We start from the raw sequence: 20,076 nt of genomic DNA, 5'->3' as shown, positions 1-20,076 counted from the left end.
GGCTAACTACTAAAATCAAACAGTTGACTGGTTGTGGTGGCCCTGAGTCTTGAAGGCTACTGGTTATATATAGGCAGGCTCTCTTTCCTTATAAGGCCTCAGGGAAAGGCAGGTGGGGGTCGGTTGAAGACGGGTGGTGGTTTTTGTTGGCCTGGTACTTGGTTTAGGCTGACTCCCGGTGGATTCAGGCTGTCAACCGAAGTCGCTGCAAAGGAAATCTCAAGGGGTAAGAAAGCTATAATTTCCTTCTCTTTCTTTTTTTTCTATCACCTTTGTATCCTCAACTTTGAGTCTACTCTTGTGTCAAACCCAAGTGCAGCTGGTGGGATTAGTGGGGTGGAGGAATTAGGGAAAGACCAAGAGATGTTGTTTGGCCCTAACAAGAGCTGATGATACTCAAAGTGATGAGTGATGAATGATGATGTAAGAAGTATGAAGGATGTGCTGAAATTCAATTTGAATGAATTAGTTAACCACTGTTTTGAAGATAATTGCCTTGTTTGAGACAAAACAACAGTTCTCTTTGTGTTCTTAGACTCTTAATTGGTTAAAATGGAGTCCCTCTGGAGAATAAAACTCGGTGGGGACACTTAGGACTGTTGCTTCAGTGCACAAATTGCTGGTGTGTAGTTATGGGACTCATACCTTGTTGACTTTGTTTGATCTTAAAATAATGAACTTACATCACAAAGGAGCCATTATAATTCCATTGTATTACAATTGCCACTATTGAGCACATAGCAAGTGTTGGTATCCAAATAGCAACTGCTCAGAGGTTTTACGGTTATGGTTGAGCGTTTCAGAGGTTTTCTGTTGCAGGCGGCGTGGCTCGGGTGTCATTTGGCAGACATTTGTGCTGTTACAGCCTTGGCTGGACTGACAGAGGCAGAGGACAGCCAGTGGGGTGTAGGGCAGATGGGACGAGAATATGACAAGTCTGCAGTGAAAACTTGCCTGAGGGCAGTTGAATGTAATGCTGATTTTCTTTGGAAGCACGTCTCCCTATGTCTGCAGCTTTGATTTAGATTTTGTGACACTGCTCTAGAGAGTGTTGCATAAATAAACTGTGCTAACTCACAAGAGACAATAGGGACATAAGCTGGTTTGTTGTTCCTTGAGTAGGGTGAAGAACATTTTCTGTGATACATTATTATTATTATGGAGCTTTTCTACTGCACAACAATATGATTCAACCAGGATTGCCTTTAGGGGTTGGGGGCATTAAGATATCATCTATCTGATTGTCTGGCTGCTTGATTAGAGGTTTCAAGGCATTAGAGTAAAACATGGGTTAAGTGTTTCAGAGATGTGGGAAACAGGAATGTCTTTGCCATTGGAGCATGTCTCAGTAGCTTTCAGGGTGAGGTTGGCCAGGGAGTATCGCTTCATGTTTCATCTGTCCTTATTTCTGGTGAGGCAATTATGTTGCCGCTATGACTGCATGATGTCAAAGATATGCTCTTGCTTTGGTGTGTGTACTGTAAAACGTCTTATGTCAGACACACAACATCTTAAACTGCCAGTGATACGTGTGTAGCAGTGGTTCCCCGTCTTTCATTTTCTGTATCATCAGTTTTATTCATGCCATGTTATGTCTAAGTCTAGTTACTAGTGCAGGATATGATGTGAATAATAGAAACGTCTTATGATACGAGCTGTAGAGCCCACACTAAATAACAAACCTCTCACATTTAATTTAGGAGTGTTTTATTCCCTTGTGTTTCAAGTTGAAAATAACTGTATTCACAGTCCACCACTGTATAGCAAACTGTAATGAATATACAACTGCTCATGCTGAATTTGGAGCTGTCACCTTAATGGAAAGTGCAGCTGTACTCGGGTCAGTTACTGATCACTGGTCCAACAATAGACTACATCCATGCCTTTTGTTTATGTGTCTTTAAATCAATATAATGTCACCTTGTCATTCCTAAAGCTGACAGTAAGACTGCTGTGTTTGTTTGACAGTGTTAACAAGTCTCTCTGTCCAAATTCCAGGAAGGCCTTTCTTTTTTTCAAGGGATGAGGCAGTGAACACAAATATATTTTCCACTTATCTTACATATTGTTGCAAAGCACCAAGTCGTTAATATAGACAAAGACAGGACTCTGTTTCTAAAAGCCCCCAAATGGTCTGTCTGTAACTTTGTGTTGTATTGCTGTTGTGTCTTTACCAGGTCTCCCCCAAAAATGAGACCCTGTGTTTCAATGAGATTACCCGAATGAATAAAGGTTTAATAAAAAATACACGCTCCTCTGGATAATTAACAAACTCTGTCCTTCCTTTTGTTGTCTTCATGACGGCTTCATTGAGTGCCTCAACTTCCTGAAGTCACGTTGACAGTCCTTTAGGGTTGGTAGCCCTTGTGTTTGTGTATGTTGGTGTCACTGTGTTGCTGGTCTGACTTGTAGGTGATGATCTACTGTACTTTGTTACCATGTCAGTCTGTGTTTGTTGCTGGTCCAACAGGTCAGCATCTACAGTGTCACCATGTCAGTGTTGATGAAACGTGGGAGTTACAACCATGAATACCACCACAAACAGAGCAAATATGTGGTTAAAGAATACAGCAGGTACATGTTACACTCTAATGCTGAATACAACTAAAACATTAAGCTAACAGTAGTATTGTAACATTAGTAAGCTTTGACTAAAGGTTAGAATAGAGGGCTAACCTGGTTAACATAAAACTAACATCCAGACAAAACTAATCCCGAGCTGGCCAAGCTACACTTGAAAATAGTTTTTTTTACAATGAATGTCCAAAGATCATCTTCGAAATCCATATCACAGCATTTTTTTAAATTAAGTTTCATTTTTTTTATTGATCCTTTTTGGCGCTATGAAGGCTAATTTAAATGTAAGTTATCTCATGCTTAAGAGAGGCAGTCCACATTTTTAAGCAGCAAGTCTGATCCTCATGCCTTTTTCACAGATACAGTACAAAACACCACAGGAAAGGTTTGTTGCCGAGTGTGTTGTTGGATTTCAAGTATAACTTAAATTGGATTGACTTTACTAATTTTTACTCAGGCCTTTGTAAGCTGAATTGTGTAGAAAAATAGTCAAACAATCCCCAGTTTTCACTCCAACAAAGTCCAACACCATGGGGGGGGGGGGGGAAGCTAACACAATTGTTGTCACATTCTGCAACTGTTGAGCGCTGCTGTGATTGGTAACTATGTAGAGTGTTTAGGTATTATGGTTTGTTTTTGTGTGCTGTGTGTTTCATGTACTTACATCTTTAAAAATCTTTTTATTTCTGATGCTCACTCCTTCTTGCTTCTTTTTTACTTTTGCTAATAAGCAGCTAACCAGACACCAGTCTGTTTTTGTTAATTCTCTTTTAATTCTCTTTTAATTCTCTTTTAATTCTCTTTTAATTCTCTTTTAACAACGTGTTCATTGGCAGGTGTTGAATTCTTTTTACTCATGTCGTGGAACTGCTCTTGTAGAGCTCATTTTCCTAACTGATTCCTTTGTCTTTTATTTCCAACTCAAGTAAGTATGCAGCTTGTATGTGTAATGTGCCCTGAACACTGATTGACTGATTTGCCAAAATTGTCAAATTTATGTTCCAAATTATCATTCCTCCACAGACCGTGTAACAAATCCAGGCACATTTAAACAACAACAAGAGAGGATATTTTTTCTTCTTCTTCAAATATATTCAGTCCTAGTTGTGTAGGTGACAAAGCATATGGAGTCTGTTCTTTTCATAGGTTTACCCACTCTCCTTTGCGGAGCAGCTCCCTGAAATCTTTCTTATTTTGCCGATTTGGACAAACCCGAACACATCCACAGGCTGCCTAAATTGTCATCATACTCCAACCTGGCATCCACTTGCAACACAAGACATTACTTTTGGTCATCTTCCTCTCTTAATATGCAACACGGCCCCTCCAGCCTCGGTCTCATCACAGTGGTGACCAAACCAACTGCTCTGTCTGTTGCTGCCAGCTGTCAGGATCCCCCTGATTCTCTGGACTGGAGGGTGCTCCCCTCCATTTCGCGGCGGTAGTGGTGGAATGACATCAGGCCTGAAGGCTTTGTGGTCGCAGTGATGAAAGACTCAGAGCTTCCCACTGCTGGCTGTGTCTCCCCTGCTGACAATCTCCTGCTCTCAGGCAACGGGCCTGTTGCCAGCTCTGGGGCAGCCTCTTGTGGGTTGGGCCTTCAGTGGCATAGTCTGCTGAATATAAGATTTGGCTATGCGCAAAGAGACTGTGTATAGCAGCAAAGAACAGGGAGGATGTTGTGATAAATCATTGTCCTTCTCTTAAGCAGCTGTGTCAGCCACAATGGTTCTAGACATGACTCTACAAATCGACAACAGTTATTGTTGTTGTCCAGGAGGCTCGGCTTACAAATGACAACAATATGTCAGTTTATTTATTTGAGATTCTCAAGGCCTGATCACATTTTCTGTGCCCAATGGTGCACAGGCAGACAATAATAACCACATTTAAAGCTAACGACTCTCTGAAGCTCAGACTGCCATGTCTTGAACACAGATGTTGAACAGTAATCCTGTAATGCACCCTCTTTAAAAAAAAAAGCTTGTATTTTGGGTGCTCAAGGCTCTCTGATGCCAGCCACAAGAGCCTTCCTATGACATTTCTGTTACGTTGGTGTCTCTTCCCCCCTCACGGAGGAGTCATAAGTGTTGATAGGCTGCTGTGTAAAGTCAGGCTCAGTCAAGGAGGCTTTACCTCTCTGTCTCTACTATGGAAAGTTCGTGGAAGGTGTCCTGCATTCTTTGCATGAATCAGGTTTATACCCGTCTGTCTTACAGATCACAGGGATTAAAAGCTTTGGGCTGCATTCCCAACCCCCCCAAAAATAATTTGTAATCCTAATATGGCAACCACAGACACAACAGCCCATGTTCCAATAAGAAGGTGGGATTGGTGGATCAGTACTGTTGTAGGTGCTCTGCTCTACAGAGAAAAGTGAGCTGGTCTGCAGAGCTTGCTAGAGGCCACCATCTTTGCTCATATAACTTTGATAGTAATGGATAATCTTTATTCAAAAGTATTTTTATAGATACAAAAACGGCAAGAAACAATGTAGAATCAGATTTCAAGCACTGGCCATAGACCGCATACAACCTGCTGCACATATCAAAACAAAAGTACATACAGCACGGCACTAAAGCTACTTTGGAGGCTTGTTATTTGGGCTGAAAGGCACCTGAATAAGTGAACCGTCAAGAAGCCCCATACACTTTCAACTTCACAAGGCATTTTTCTCACACCGTTGTTGTTTTGAAACTAGTGTTACTTACTGTAAATGTTATTATTATTTGGGCAGACTGACTACTGTCACACCTTGAATATTTTTGACAGTAGGTACATGTTCAAAATGACATTTAAAAAAATGTATCAAATTCTCCGCCTGTGTAGACGGATAACATTGATTTTCAGCAAAACTGACCTACTGTTTGTCTTTAGTTCTGAGGCGAGGGAGGAAAGATATGAGCACAAAACACAATCTCGCATCCAGAAAGTGGTAAGAATTTATGAATTTTCCCTGTCCAGACTTCAATGAAAATTGTGTGTTATTATATGTACCTGAGCTCATATTGAGACAATAGTTAAACTGCATTGTTTTAAAAAATGGTTGTATCTGGAGTTTATTAATATTCATTTGTTAGAATACAATTGAGTATAGATATAGGAAAATATAACAATGTGGAGGGTGTGTGAGTAAGAGATGTATATTATTTATTTGCTTATTGGTATTCTTGTTTCCCTGTCTAGGTAAGGACAAAGATGACGGAAAAATATGTGCACGAGGAGCCGATGATCAGGGGGCCAAAGTTCCTGGCCAGACTCAGATCCCACACCGTGTTTGAAAATACTCCAATCAAACTCTTCTGTACTGTTGAGGGCTTCCCCACGCCTGTTGTAAAATGGTGAGTAAGGCCTAGAAACCCATTTTCCTTTTAACATGGTAATTTAATACATTTTGTTCTTTGACAGTTATTCAACCGAAGACTTTCATGAGGATAGGATGGCCTAGCTATCATCTCTTTCTTTTCTTCTTCAGATATAATAGTAATATGATTGTAGATCTGCTACTAAAGTTGCTGCTAAAATGTTTTCTGTTGAGCAGTCATTTTTTCTCTATTTCAGGTATAGAGATGGTGTGATCTTGTGCTTGATCTGTGGACCGTACCTGGCTGAAGCTAAAGGTGGAATCCATACTCTGGAATTCCCAAGGTGCAATAACTCAAAAAACAGACTTTTAAGAATTATTTTAAAAGGTCTCCTGCAGTGGTTTTGACCACTTGATAAGCTGTTTTTTTATATGAAAAGGGGCACTCACCAATTTTACTCATAAAGGTCAGTTAACTTGATACGGTTTTAGTACTACTCGGCTTGTGAAAGCAGTTATAAAACATCTTCTGTGGCTCTGGGGAGAGCTTTGTAATTTCAAAATGTATAAATTTAAGAGAGAACATGCGTTATAACCTGCAGATAAGGAGATTGAAAGATCAGGGTGTTTATCAGGTAGAACATGTGTAATGTGTAATGAAAGATTTGAGTTGCATTACGTAAACCGACTTGTCACCTATCCCAAGACTAAATATTGAATCATCAGAAAATGTTCTCGTCAGTCCCATCAGGGTCGGTGCACAAATTCAAACTAAAGTATTAACAGTCAGAGTCAGCAGACTGAATGCTCTCCCTCCAGTCTTAGGATGCTCAGCTGTCGTGAGTGCTGACTTCAGTGCTATGTGATCCTCAAGGATTCTTTTAGCCATCACTATTTCCTTGGATCCAGTCACCTTTAGCTCCGTCTGTCTGTTACTTACACACAGTTCAGCTAACAGCCCTAACTCCATAAAAAGATAATAAATACTCCTTAAACCCATCACCCTCCTGGGTGGATTACCATTTACACTGAATGCTGTGTGTTATAAGTGGAAAAAAATAGGCTCGAAGACTTTAGAGGATACATCCCTTTTGAATTACAAATTTCCAGCAGCTCATTGTAATTTTAAGCCTTGCTCATGACAGACAGAGAAAATGCAGAATCCCTACCCCCCAGCTTCTCAGTCCTAGATCCTTATGCCATGGCATTCCTGTACAGCCCCCATCTCCCAAAACCACCCCCTGCGCACACACACACACACACACACACACACACACACACACACACACAGTGCACCAGTGCAAACATTTCTGTGCATTTGAAGGTTTTGCTGAATGCTGCTTTTGCAACTTAAAGTAGTCCCCTCTGCCAATAACATCAGAGTCATCTCCTTAGGTCTACACCAGCCTACGCATTCTGCGTGGGTTGAATTTCCCATGTTAGCTGACACTAGGCTAATATGAGGTTGTGGACAAGTTGGTGAGGAGAGCATCAGGAAGAGAAAGGGATGCTGAGAGGGAGAGAGGAGGAAGAGCGAGAGACTTAAGGATAAAAGAGGGAATGAAAGACATTGAACTTAAAGTCATGAATGCATGGCATGTAATGACAGTGAGACCAAAAACATGACTTTGACCCTCTTATGCGTCTTTCTCTCTACATCTTTCCAACAAACCTGTAAATGCAGTTTTCAGTTTTTGCACCATCTAAGAACAGAACTTCGTCTAGGTCAGAAGCTTCGCTTGCGGTAACATCTCATTCAAATACGATTTAGAGGAAGCATGCAAATCATAAGAGACGCAGAACGTGATGTACTACATCCTGCAAGGATTTGCTGAAAAGCACTGTCATCTATTCTCAAAGAAGACAGGCTTATGTCACAGCTTTGTGGCACTGTCTCCAAGTAGTATATCTAATGCCCAGTCTCGCCAATGTAGGTCCTGCTGTATGTGCGAACAGGGCTTTACTCAATCCATACTGTGCCTTCTCAGCTGCTGATTATCCTTGGCAACATAATGCATTCATGTGGGAAATTATTGCTTGTGTAATGCATTCGTTTCTTCAGTGGTTGACAGATAGTCCTGTTGGAGCAGATCCTTTTGGTTATACAGAACATCCAGTACTTATGCATTTTCCATAATTTACCAGATGAGTGTAAACGTTACTAAAAGCTAATTTAAACATCTATGGCTTGATATGAGGTGACTAAGATCCTTGCTACGATACAACCCTGACGCGTAGTGTCGTTTTGTAGGCTGTTTTAAGCAATCTTTTAATCAAAGTACCACAAGAGTCTATGAGAACCTTACAGGTTTATTGATCTGGAAACTTGTGTTGTTGTTTTTTTTCATAGATGCTCAACTGATGATACCGCCCAGTACACTGCTACGGCTTATAACAGCCATGGACAGGCCTCTAGTCAGGCCACCGTCATCGTTAAGAGTAAGTCCTGATTAACCTGTATCTGATGTTGTGGTGTGATGTTTATCATACAGTCCCATCAGAACAAGTCTTGAAATATCAAATGTTTGGGTCTTGACTATCACATCCAGTTATTGAAGGTCACATGTTTTCACTGCACAATGGCAGCTCTTAAACTTCAACTCAAGATTACTCCTTAACTAACTTACATTTATTTTTGGGACACAATACATTTAAATGGTAAACTCTGGCAGAGCTGAGCGTCGTTACACAAAGGTGTGAATGATTTGTGTGAACGGGAAGGAGAACTACTGGCCGACGTGAAAACGCAAATCGGCCTATCTAGAGTGTTTTGTCCGTTCTGGGCTACTGTTGAAACATGATGCCGGCTACGTGAAGAGGACCCACTCTTTATGTAGATATGAAATGCTCAATTCTATTTTTCAGGTAATTATTCACTAATTATGTACTTTCGGTATGTTTCTTTTATAATCATGTAGGGTTCAAGGAGGAGGATGAGTCCTGTCCATATGCATGGTTGCCTTTCACAGGTAATCATCATGTTCAGAAATGACAAAATCAGTACCACTACTTGGCTATAAAATGTCTCTCTTTTTAAAGTAGTATGTGAAACAACAAGCCATTACCACCAGCCCTATTCCATCTCTCTTTCTTCCTTTCTCCAATCTCTCAGCTGCCATGCTTCCCCAGATCCATTACACTAAAATCCTCATTACCTTTCTGGAGAAGTTTGGACCAGTGTTTGCCACCGAGGGAGAATCTGCCAGGTTGACTGCTTCCATGACCCTGAACCCCAACCTGGCCAACCTGCAGCCTGAGGCACAGTGGTATAGAGATGGTAATTGTTGTAAAGTAGCATTTTATGACAAAGTAATTACACTTTAATTGCTGGTAATATATTCTGCCTGACACCCCGATTACCAGACCCAATCTAGTCGACATGCAGCCGGAGCCAGAGGCAGAGCAGAGGAAAAATGGGAATATGTTAAGGACACTATTTTGATTGCTAATTAATTATAGTGAAAGAAGTTAAATAGACTCTGGCGATATTGCCTCAATTCATGAGTAGTTTAATTTGCCATGTGTACATAAAAGGTACCACGTGGGATAAAAGCAAATTGTGATAGGTTCATCTTTTATATTGAAAATCACTAGATGCAGTCAAACCTCATGTATAATTTAAAGAAACATGGTTTCTAAGCATTATACAGGAAGGGACACTGCATTCATGATCCTGTCTCATTTTCAGACACGCGTCTGTTTGACTCTAAATGGGTGAAGATTGAGACTGGCAGAGGTATCACGACTTTGACTATCCCCAACCTCTTCAAAGATGATGAAGGCCTCTACACAATACGCATGGTCACTAAAGGAGGCACTGCAGAACACAGTGCATTTGTCTCTGTCTCAGGTAAGAGGGAATCATACTGAGTGAGTTCTTATTTCATTGTTATTGATTCGTTGTAAACATGATGGAACAGATTACACAGAACTCTGTTACTATTCTTATTTAAATATGGATTTCTTACTTATAATATGATTGATAAAATGCAACTGTGTTACTTCCTGTGAAGATGGTCCCACCCCAGTCCCTCGTGCACCTGGTGCTCCTATGGACATCAAGATCCACGACGCCAATAGGGACTATGTCATTGTGTCATGGAAACCCCCGAATACCACCACAGAGGGACCAATCCTGGGATACTTTGTGGACAAGTAGGAGTTACTAACATGAACATGAACATGAACCATAAATAGATAGCCTGACCAACATAAAGACTGATTAATGTAAGTCATTACATAGAGTTTGCTTGACTATCTGTACAAGTGAAGGAGTTATTGTCATTAGGTACAGTACAGGGAATCCTCCCTTTTCCTCTACACTGAAATATTCTACTGTACTTCTCCTTTCATTCTCCGCTCTGACCTGATTCCTTTTCCTGATTTTTATTTTGTAGATGCGAGGTTGGAACTGAAAACTGGACTCAGTGTAATGATCACCCCATAAAGATTTGTAAATACCCAGTGGTTGGGCTGTTTGAGGGACACTCCTACTACTTCAGAGTCAGAGCAGTCAACTCACACGGAATCAGCAAAGCATCTCGCATGTCTGATCCTATCGCCGCTCTGGACCCCACTGAGTTTGAGAGGCTCCATGGTGGGTTTAACTGGATGAGTATAGAGAAAATGTCAACCCTGGCTTTTATATTACACCATTTGAAGCCTTGAAGAAATGTGTCCTGTAGTCCCTGACATGCCAAATGTCGCTGCGGTTTTGGTATGTTTGGATGGACTGACTGATGATGAATACTAGTTATGTTGCTGTTTGTATGTCGATGAGATGTGGTTGAAGTGGAATTACTCTGCTGCTCCATGACAGCATCCCTGAATTATTAAAGGTTTAAAATGATGGTCTAATGTAAATAGTTTACATTTTACTCACTGTAGATTCTTTTTTTTACATGGGATGCTTTTGCATTTATTGTCTGTGAATTTATGTCTGTGAAGTTTGCCACATTGTTGTTTGATGTGATCCTTGGTCAATGCAGTCTTAAAAATGACTGGTCGTCTGTAATAGTTGATCAAAAACTAACAAATAATTTGATATTTGCCTTGTTTGTTTATCTATGACAGTAAAGCAGATTGGTGACAATTTTTTATTTTTTTTATTTTCCTATAGCCATAAAACTCGGAAAAGTACAAGTTGTGTCTTACCATGATGAAGTTGAAGGTGAGTTTTGACTGAAATTGATACATATCTACAGGATATGTATTATTACAATATCCTTCAGTATATTTCTCTACAGAGTAGGAATAAAACAGTGGGTGCCTCAGTGCTATTGTGTATGTGTACTTTATCATCTTTGTGTGTGTGTGTGTTTCTCTGTAGCTGAGGGAAAGCCTCCAGGTGCTGCATCAGGAATTTATGCCTCAGAAATAGACAGGACATATGTTGTTCTGAGCTGGAAAGCACCTGCATATTCCAGCAAGGCTCCCATGTGGTACTACATAGAAAAGGTAACAAAACATGTCACACTGTTACCAATGCTGCTTGTAATAGGCCTACTCCTCTTTCTACTTGGAAGTCTAGAGGTGGATTAAAAGAACAGGATAACACTATTTTACGCGCTATTGCACACGTATATGCACCCTCTTAAGCTATACATACAAGTGAAAACATACTCACTCAGACACAAACACACAACAGCAAAACTGAATATTATTGTTGTTGCACAATGATTTATAGAAATGTACTTCTCCCCCTTATTTATATTTTATTTATTTCCTACCTCTGTTTCATTCCGGTTTCTCTGTTGTTGCAAACAAAAACGAAATAGAGTGCAATGGAAATAGCAGTTTTCTGATATACCACACTAGATCAGACTGTTGTGAATTTACCTGAACTTTTTTATCTGAACTTTTACTGAAGATTTGCAATGAATGCAGGCTGAAATGTAGCACAACATATCAGTATGTGTGTGGATGTCTAGTAACAGCCAGCATGTTTTCTCTGTCTCTCTCTTCCTGCAGTGCATGGTAGACAGTGGCGCGTGGCAGCGTGTCAACACTCAGGTTCCAATTCGATCTCCCCGTTATGCGGTCTTTGACCTGACAGAGGGCAAACGATATAAGTTCAGAATTGTGTCTGCCAATATCTATGGAGCCAGTGAGCCATCAGAGCTGAGTAGACCTATTGAAACCCTGCAACTCAAAGGTCTGTTCTGTCCATTTATTTTCATTATCACACTGATTTTTACAGCAATGGAATAAATCCACACTTAAGCTGCTGTTGTGTTTATGATTATCAAATGTCATTTTCATCATTTATTGAAATATTTGTTGAAACATTTTAACATTTGCTATTTTTTGTATTCTTCAGGTGTGCCATCTGCTCCTGGTCAGGTGGTTTCTACCAGGGAAACGAACACCTCTCTTCTCATCCAGTGGGCTCCTCCCAAGGAACCCAACAATCTGATTGGCTACTACATCGACCAGTGTGTGAAGGGGTCCAATGACTGGACCTCGGCCAATCACAAACCTCACAAGGACACCAAGTATATTTTCAACCAAACAAAAGCGTGTCTTTCTATATTAGTTGGTTGTTAGCATGAAAGCGATACTCGTGCATGGAAAGGGAAACTCATGCATGTGATTCTGTTTCTGCAGGTTTGTGGTTAGTGGTCTCACCACAGGAGAAACTTACATTTTCCGTGTCCAGGCCATCAATGAGCTGGGTCTTAGTGATGAATCCCAGGAGTCTGCACCTCTGTCTGTTAAGGCTGCCCTCAGTCAGTACTGGCATATTTTTGATTATTATTATTCACGATGATGGTTATGAAGTATTATTTTTGTAATTAATAGTATTAAAATTCAGTACTGCCTTTTCAGCCAACCCCTCTGCTCCGTACGACATTGCATTGCTGAACTGTGACGGCCATTCAATGGTTCTGAACTGGAAGAAGCCTCATCACTCTGGAGGATCAAACATCAAGGAATATTATGTGGACAAAAGACGCAGTGGAACAACAATGTGGAGGGAGGTTCACATCCCACCAGTCTCAGAAAGACTTTATAAGGTACAATAATGGCAGTTGTTTGGCTTACCTTATTAAAGCATCACAACAAACTTAAGAGGGAGCAACAATGTTTGCGTAAATCTGATACAAGTGCGTCAGTTGGTTGGTTCTGACATGACGACGAAGCTTAAATCACACGTGTTTACTTTTTAAACTATGGTATGTTTTCCACATTGTAAGAAAAATATCTGGGTCAATTTGGATAACTAGATAAGCAAGAACTCATTCACTACGACGATCCACTACTTCACGCTGGATCGACTTGTGTGAGTTTGGAAAGTTTTGTTTAAGAAAATGAGGATTGCCGTGTTCGTAACCGTGGTAACATTGTATTGACAGGTGGATGGCTTGACAGAGGGAGCAGTCTATCAGTTCCAGGTGTATGCAGCCAATCTGTCCGGTCTCGGACCAGCTGCCAAACCTTCAGCTGATTTCAGCTGTGAGGCCTGGACTATGCCGGAGCCTGGTTAGTAAATGTCACGTTTTGACTGACTTCACCCCTTTTACATCAAACGTTATGCTTTTTGGCATCAGGCTCATGTCTACCAAGTAGCCTTGAAAACTAGGAGGAAGCAAGTGAATGTTTTCATTGAAATGTCCTCAAAATTAAATACAAATGTTGTTTTGTGTCTCCTCTCATTCGGTGTGTCCTTTAGGCCCAGCCTATGACCTGACCTTCGGTGAAGTGAGAGATAGTTCATTGCTGGTTGAGTGGCAAAAGCCCGTCTATGCTGGTTCTGGACCAATCACAGGTTATCATGTTGAGTACGCTAAGGAGGGCACTTCTGACTGGACCACTGCCAATGAGACGGCTGTTAGTCACCGCTTCCACAAGGTGAGAGCATCTTTAATATGGTTTATGGTAAATTTATGAGGATTACCAGAATGCCATCCTTATTTATCTGAAATCCTGCCTTATAATATTATCTTAATACGTTGCAATCTGACATAAAAGTTAGGCAGAGCTGACATAATAAGTTTATTGAATGATTAATTGATAATTAATAAAAAACATTTTGATTGTTGATAAATTGTGTTTTTGGGGTTTTTGTTTTAAAGGTATGAAATGCAGGATTTTTCAAAAAAATGCAAACAGTAAGCACCAATTCCCCCATAGTATGTCTTTAAGAAAAATGCCAAACATTCTTTGGTTCCAGCTCAATTGTGAGTGTGTGCTGAACCTATCAGTTTTCTATGACTGTAACATGTATATTTTTAGACCCGTTGGTCAGCTTGGACTTTAGCAAATTGAGATGAGTTGACAGATTTATCGATAGTGAAAATAAGTTATGCAATAACGTTTAAATTGATTCTAGTTCTTCAGCGGACATTGGTTACAAAATGTAAAAAGACAATATAATACACTGTATACATGTACAATATGACATTATATATTATCGTCTATAATATACTGTATATGTATATAAATTATAGACTATAGTGTTTGAATCGCCCTATTGTGCAATGCAGTGATGCAATGCAGTTATATTAAATTGTGTGACAATGACATCTAGTGGACGAAGTGAAGTGTTACTGGCTGAGCTCAGCTAAGAAGGTAGATGGAAATGCTTGTTTTAGAATGAAAAGTATTAGCAATTATGACTTTTATCATATGTGACATGGACAAGAAAGTCAACTTATCAACATTATATGTATGTGATTACTGTGTAATGCAAAACAGTATTTAACGATGTGCTAAAACATGGGTTGCGAAACAAGATGGATTAATTAGGAGTTAATAAAAATTATGAGTATTTTTTTTTTTACCAAAAAGCAATTGGTATGTTGCTAGTATATCATATTACGTTTTGCAAATATTTGCTGCAGCAGCTGCCGGATCTCAAAATGTACTACTTCTGTCACTATCTCATCTGCTAAATACGTTACCTCAGGAATTCACAACAGTTTGAACAAAACACACTGCAAGAACGTTAATGTCAGTTGTCTTATCTGTCAAATTTCCCGAAATTGATGATTAACAACTGTGTAGCTGTACACCCTTCGCCAACTAGTTTGTTTACTTGTCTGTTTGTTTCCTATAGGTAACAGGCCTTGAGGCAGGCACTAGCTACAAGTTTCGAGTGCGTGCGGCCAACGCTGCAGGAGTGGGTATGGCCTCTATGGCCTCTGACCCTATGACTGCCAAAGCTTTGGAAGGTAACTTTTATTCACAAACAACAAAAAGATTATCAAATTTGTGTCATCAATTTCTGATGGAAGGATGCCCTCTTTGCCGGCGTGCTGGAGGCTGTATGGGAGTAGGGAGTCGAGCCGACAGTTATAATAAAAGCCCACTGAAATATAAAACCTACACACTGTGGCCCTCTGTGCCTTTCTTGGAGACTGAAATGGGCGTAATTTTAAAAACACTTTTTGTAATTTTCTCTTTGTATTCAAGGCTCTCAGGAGGTGTCCTGTGTTGTGGATAAGAAATCAGGTGACATTGTTCTGTCATTCGAGTCCTGCCAAATAAACGAGGGTTCTCAGTTCGTCTGGAAGAAAGATTATAAAGAAATTACGGATTTCTCCAAAGGAGTAGTGATTAAGACTGAAGGCAGCCAGTAAGACTACACACACACACACACACACACACACACACACACACACACACACACACACACACAGGAATATTTGTGTCACATGTGAACAGTTGGATACATGCTGGATAAATGGACATCATCTGTCTGTGTCTCTCTCGTTGTGCATTTTAGTTCTAAGCTGATCTTTGAGAATGCAGATAAAGAGGACTTCGGGACATACTCTGTTTCTGTCACCAACACAGAAGGAGTGTCATCCAGCTATGCAATCTCTGCTGAAGGTAGGATTCACCAATCACTGTGTCACTGTTACTCTGGTGCTGAGCGACCAAGCCAAACTCTCGCTTTCAAAATGTACAGAAATCCAATACTAAACTACTAAAACCTAAACTATTGAATATGTTATGTTTCACTTATTTACAGCCTAGACTGACAGATTGTTTTCCACTTGACATGCTTTAATTTGATTACAGTTTTGTACTCGTTAAAGTTTAAGGCACCGCATTAATTCGTATGAAAATAAATAAACCAAATGTATCTGTTCCAAAAGCAGACATTGGATTGTTTTTCAATACTGGGACCTCTGTGGACTTCTTGCTGACGAATGAGGACATTTATTTATAGCTAAATGGCTACAAATAACTGAATAAATTAGGCATTACTAATAGTTTCATGATAAAGGCAATAATCAAACAAGAGAAAAAAAGATCTTAAATGGTGAGATCAAGTTAAAGGTGACAGTGTTTTAAGTTTTAGTGGCATCTAGTTGGAGGAGGACAGCCCAAAAGAGAGGGCAGAACTAATGTGTGTTGCAGCGTGATAAAAATGACATCAAAACATTAAAAAGTACTAATAAAAAGCACCAGTAACGTTGGGGCTTATCAATACTACGATCTTCAATTATTTAGCACCGGGGCCGTTTAATTCCGGGTTTCAGAACGCATCCCTATCTTCAATGTTCCTTCTGGGCTGCTGTAAAAACATGTCAGTGCAAGATGGCGGACTCCGTGGTAGACGACCCGCTCCCTAGGGAGATATAAATGGCTTTTTATAAGCTAAGGAAAACATAACGATTCTTAGTTTCGGGTGATTATACACTGATTAAAACATAGTAATGAATTTTATATTCAATATCTGCCAATAAATTGGTGTGGTTCAACCAAAGCCCTCGTGGGCCAGCACTTCAAATTAAAATACTATTGAAATGCGAGGCTTGGCAGAACAAATATATGAACGGCACAGAGGTTAAACACTGATTTCAATATATACTAAATTAACAATGCAGTCTTGCATACGATGTACACAGATATAATTATCCAATAGATGGCAGTGTGGCCACATTGTGCAGAATGTATTACCTTAGAATTTTAGTAATTCGTCCATTTTATATCATACAATTGCCAATGTTAAGCCAACTTAAAAATGCACTCTTAGATTTACAACAGTGTCTTGCAGCTGTCTTATCTCAGCTCCTGCGTTGGAGGTAAGTGAGAAGAGAAAGAGTGGGGTTGTGTGTGTGTAACAGAGATGGGGAGGAAGAGAAAAGGAGAGTTCAGTCCCCTCTCTTGACTTGATCTCCAGCTATAATAATCAAATAACTCATTTTATTGTCTTCACATCCTTCTGTTACTTTGCTATCATGACAAAATATACATCTCATCAGGGTGGAGAGCCCTGGTGCCTTCTCTGGCAAGTGTCAGATCGACACTTTTACTCTTAATAGTTGAGAAGCCTGTTTGCAGATCCTACAGAGTCTTCAGCAAAAAGGTTTATTCAATCCCCAGGTCCTCCACTGGGAGAAATTAAAGATCAGTTCTGGGATCTGGAATGTCTGTGAAGCGCTCACCCCGATGTCTGCTGGTTGTCCAGTAGAATTCAAAATCAAAACAGGGTTGTTCTCACAATATCGTCATTATTTCGTAGGCATAACGTCGAATGACATTGAATATTTGTTTCCTCCATCTGTTTAAGTAGTGCGTGCAAATATATTTCATGCCTTGACATTGGCACGTCAAAACTACACTATTTTTCGGAGAACTGAGGAGATGTGTAGGATGAAACACAAATGAAAGCAATGAGACTGTGCTTAAAAACGTCCACACTGTCACGTAGGCAACAAACCCATTATTACACATCTGATGAATACTAGCAGAGCACATTGATTTCTCCAAGCTCGGGGCAGTGTGTGTTTTAGAACCACGTCTTAATGGGAAAGGGCTTTCTGTCAGGAAATTTCACAACATGTTCCTGCTATTGCACCACTACGCTATAGGCTATAGTATTATTATTATTCAGTGCACCTTACACTGATTGCTTCCCATTTGGCCAACAGTTTTTTCAGCCTAACTTGCAATCATTTCCGAACACCTATACAAGATTTGATTTCTTTCACCTATATCAAAGGTACTTAAGAAGGCTCCAAAACACAAGCCATAATAATAACCACATCGTCTTTCCTATGGCTGTATTTGCTTTAGTCTTTAAGTGTTTGTTCATCAATCTGCCTCTTCCTATTAAACGTAATTACAGCAGTGACTTCTCTAACTCCAAACTTGGTACTTGAAGCACCCGCATGATAAAATGACATCTATGTACGAAGTGTAAGATGCATTTTAATTGCTTGTTTGTGCTCATGCTTGCATGAAATGACTAAACTGTCACTTTATGTTTCAGAGTTGACAAAGATGCTGGCACTCAGCTATGATATCAGACACCCAAGTAAGTACCTCTGGCTGACTTTTTCGATCTCTCATAATCTCTCTCTCTTTGTCCCTTTTTAATCTCTCTTCTCTTGCACTTTTTCTCTGCTGTGTCTAATTTTTTTTACGCACTCTCTCTATTTATCAGTTTTTCCCTTTTGCTTTGTTCTGACTCGCTTTGAACCTTTCAGATTTCTTTCTTCTTTTAGGAGCACAATGCTCTCTTTTTTTTTTTTTTATCCAAAAGGTCTTACCTGCTTTTGCATCACCTGCCTATCCACTATTCACCTCACCTACTCTTTTGCCTCCTGCCCTTTTCTCTCACTAATAAAGTAACAACAGTTTGATTAAAATATTAGTACATAAGTGCAGTAATGTTTTTGAACTTGTAAACGTCTTTTCTCCTCTTCTCTCCTCTAGTCATCCCGCTGAAATCAGAGTTGGCCTATAAGATTTTGGAAAGAGGCAGAATGAGGTTCTGGCTGCAGGCTGAGGCCATTTCTTCCAAAGTCACCTACAAATTCTTTGCCAACAACATGGAACTGTCTGGAGCTGATGTAAGATGTGACTCAGTAGTTTAAGGCATGGACAAACAGTGGGGAGAAGTGGAAAAAATACAGGCTTCAAGCTGAAAGAATTGTCTTTCTTCCCTCGATGTACGCTGAACAAGATTCAGTCAGCTGCATGTGGCGACAAATAAAGTCACTGTAAAAGAAATGTATCCATATTTACATAGTCTGTTTTCAAGTGTGTCATGGCCTTTTTTATTTTACAACAGCCAACTCTATTTTTCCACAGCCCAACAAGATGGGTCATGACGTCTCTGCAGGTACCATTGAGTTCATCATGGACCATTTCACTCCGGAAAATGAGGGGACATTTACCTGCCAGATCACAGATGGGGGAGGCAAAGCACAGAGCTCACTGGTTCTGATTGGAGATGGTAAGAGAGGCCTGGTCTTTCTAAACTGATTGAACCGTACAACTCTGCTATGGAGAACTGACTGCAATCCAGTGTTTCACATTTCTTAGCTACTTACTAATGTGTACAAGAGCACACAGTTCTTGATAGATGTAGCCTCTTAATTTTGCTATCTAAGTGCCCCCTTGGGTCTGAGGACCACTCAGTCTCACATAATCCTGTGGGAAACACTGTGATCTACCACCATCTACCACTCGGGTTTAACAGTGGTATTAAACCACAATCGTAACTGTGGCAAAAAATGTTAGCCGCTGATGTTGCATGTTGCTCCGACATGTGAAAAAGGGATTTGCTGTTGTTCAATCCTCATTTTCCTTCTTAATATGATATGCTGGCAAGCCTCAGTCCGAATGAACACAGCCTGTTGAGACATATGTGCTTGACTTACTCCAGCTCTACCATGAGAGGCTACATTATGGAAATGTGTTCAGTTGATAAATGCAAGGTGGGTTTGAAGCTTTTCTGTATAAAGGACACTCAAGAGATTCCAATAAGGAAGCTTGATTTCAGAAATTATGATTCCGCTCTCATACAGAGGACTATTAGCAAGCGAATCATCTGACAGAATCTATAGCAACTACTGGCAACACTTTGATCTTTTAATTATCCTCTATTTATGTGTATCTATGTGTGCACACAGCTTTCAAAGCAGCACTGGCCGAGGCAGACTTCCAGAGGAGAGAGTACATCAGAGTCAAGGAGGGTAAGCAATACAAAACATCATCCACTCTTGAGCATGTACAAGCTTTTACTCTACTTAGCCTGAGACCAACTCACCACTATGTTGCCTGGGAGACAACTGATCTAATATTTAGTGTACAGGGAAGAAACAGACATGCATTACCTAAAGTGGTAGTTGGAACATTAAAACAAAACAATGGACCCATTTGAAACGGCTCTCTACATACAAAATAAGCTGCAAATGTAGAAATGTATAGAAAAGCTACCATAGGTGCAAGTG

The 20,076-nt window shown here is 40.1% G+C and overlaps 1 protein-coding gene across 1 annotated transcript in view; it reads left to right on the top strand.

Annotated features, from left to right (window-relative positions):
* Positions 1–99: 99 nt before the first annotated feature.
* The window catches only part of myom2b (myomesin 2b), a 30,430-nt gene continuing 10,453 nt past the window's right edge, over positions 100–20,076 (top strand). The window contains exons 1-26 of the mRNA XM_079169678.1: positions 100–226; positions 2,471–2,574; positions 5,455–5,512; positions 5,764–5,918; positions 6,139–6,225; positions 8,232–8,320; positions 8,800–8,850; positions 8,994–9,158; positions 9,570–9,731; positions 9,895–10,036; positions 10,279–10,478; positions 11,001–11,051; positions 11,211–11,338; positions 11,852–12,035; positions 12,201–12,375; positions 12,488–12,609; positions 12,710–12,897; positions 13,237–13,363; positions 13,554–13,732; positions 14,940–15,054; positions 15,296–15,458; positions 15,609–15,715; positions 18,108–18,152; positions 18,554–18,690; positions 18,932–19,076; positions 19,756–19,818. Coding sequence (XP_079025804.1) covers positions 2,492–2,574; positions 5,455–5,512; positions 5,764–5,918; positions 6,139–6,225; positions 8,232–8,320; positions 8,800–8,850; positions 8,994–9,158; positions 9,570–9,731; positions 9,895–10,036; positions 10,279–10,478; positions 11,001–11,051; positions 11,211–11,338; positions 11,852–12,035; positions 12,201–12,375; positions 12,488–12,609; positions 12,710–12,897; positions 13,237–13,363; positions 13,554–13,732; positions 14,940–15,054; positions 15,296–15,458; positions 15,609–15,715; positions 18,108–18,152; positions 18,554–18,690; positions 18,932–19,076; positions 19,756–19,818 — 3,121 coding nt within the window. The 5' untranslated portion in view covers positions 100–226; positions 2,471–2,491. The remainder of the gene's footprint in view (positions 227–2,470; positions 2,575–5,454; positions 5,513–5,763; positions 5,919–6,138; positions 6,226–8,231; positions 8,321–8,799; positions 8,851–8,993; positions 9,159–9,569; positions 9,732–9,894; positions 10,037–10,278; positions 10,479–11,000; positions 11,052–11,210; positions 11,339–11,851; positions 12,036–12,200; positions 12,376–12,487; positions 12,610–12,709; positions 12,898–13,236; positions 13,364–13,553; positions 13,733–14,939; positions 15,055–15,295; positions 15,459–15,608; positions 15,716–18,107; positions 18,153–18,553; positions 18,691–18,931; positions 19,077–19,755; positions 19,819–20,076) is intronic.

Source organism: Pholis gunnellus (genome assembly GCF_910591455.1).
Source record: "Pholis gunnellus genome assembly, chromosome: 1".
NCBI lineage: Eukaryota > Metazoa > Chordata > Actinopteri > Perciformes > Pholidae > Pholis > Pholis gunnellus.
The sequence above is the reverse complement of the archived record's forward strand: the minus strand, read 5'-3'. Positions and strand labels throughout refer to the sequence as shown.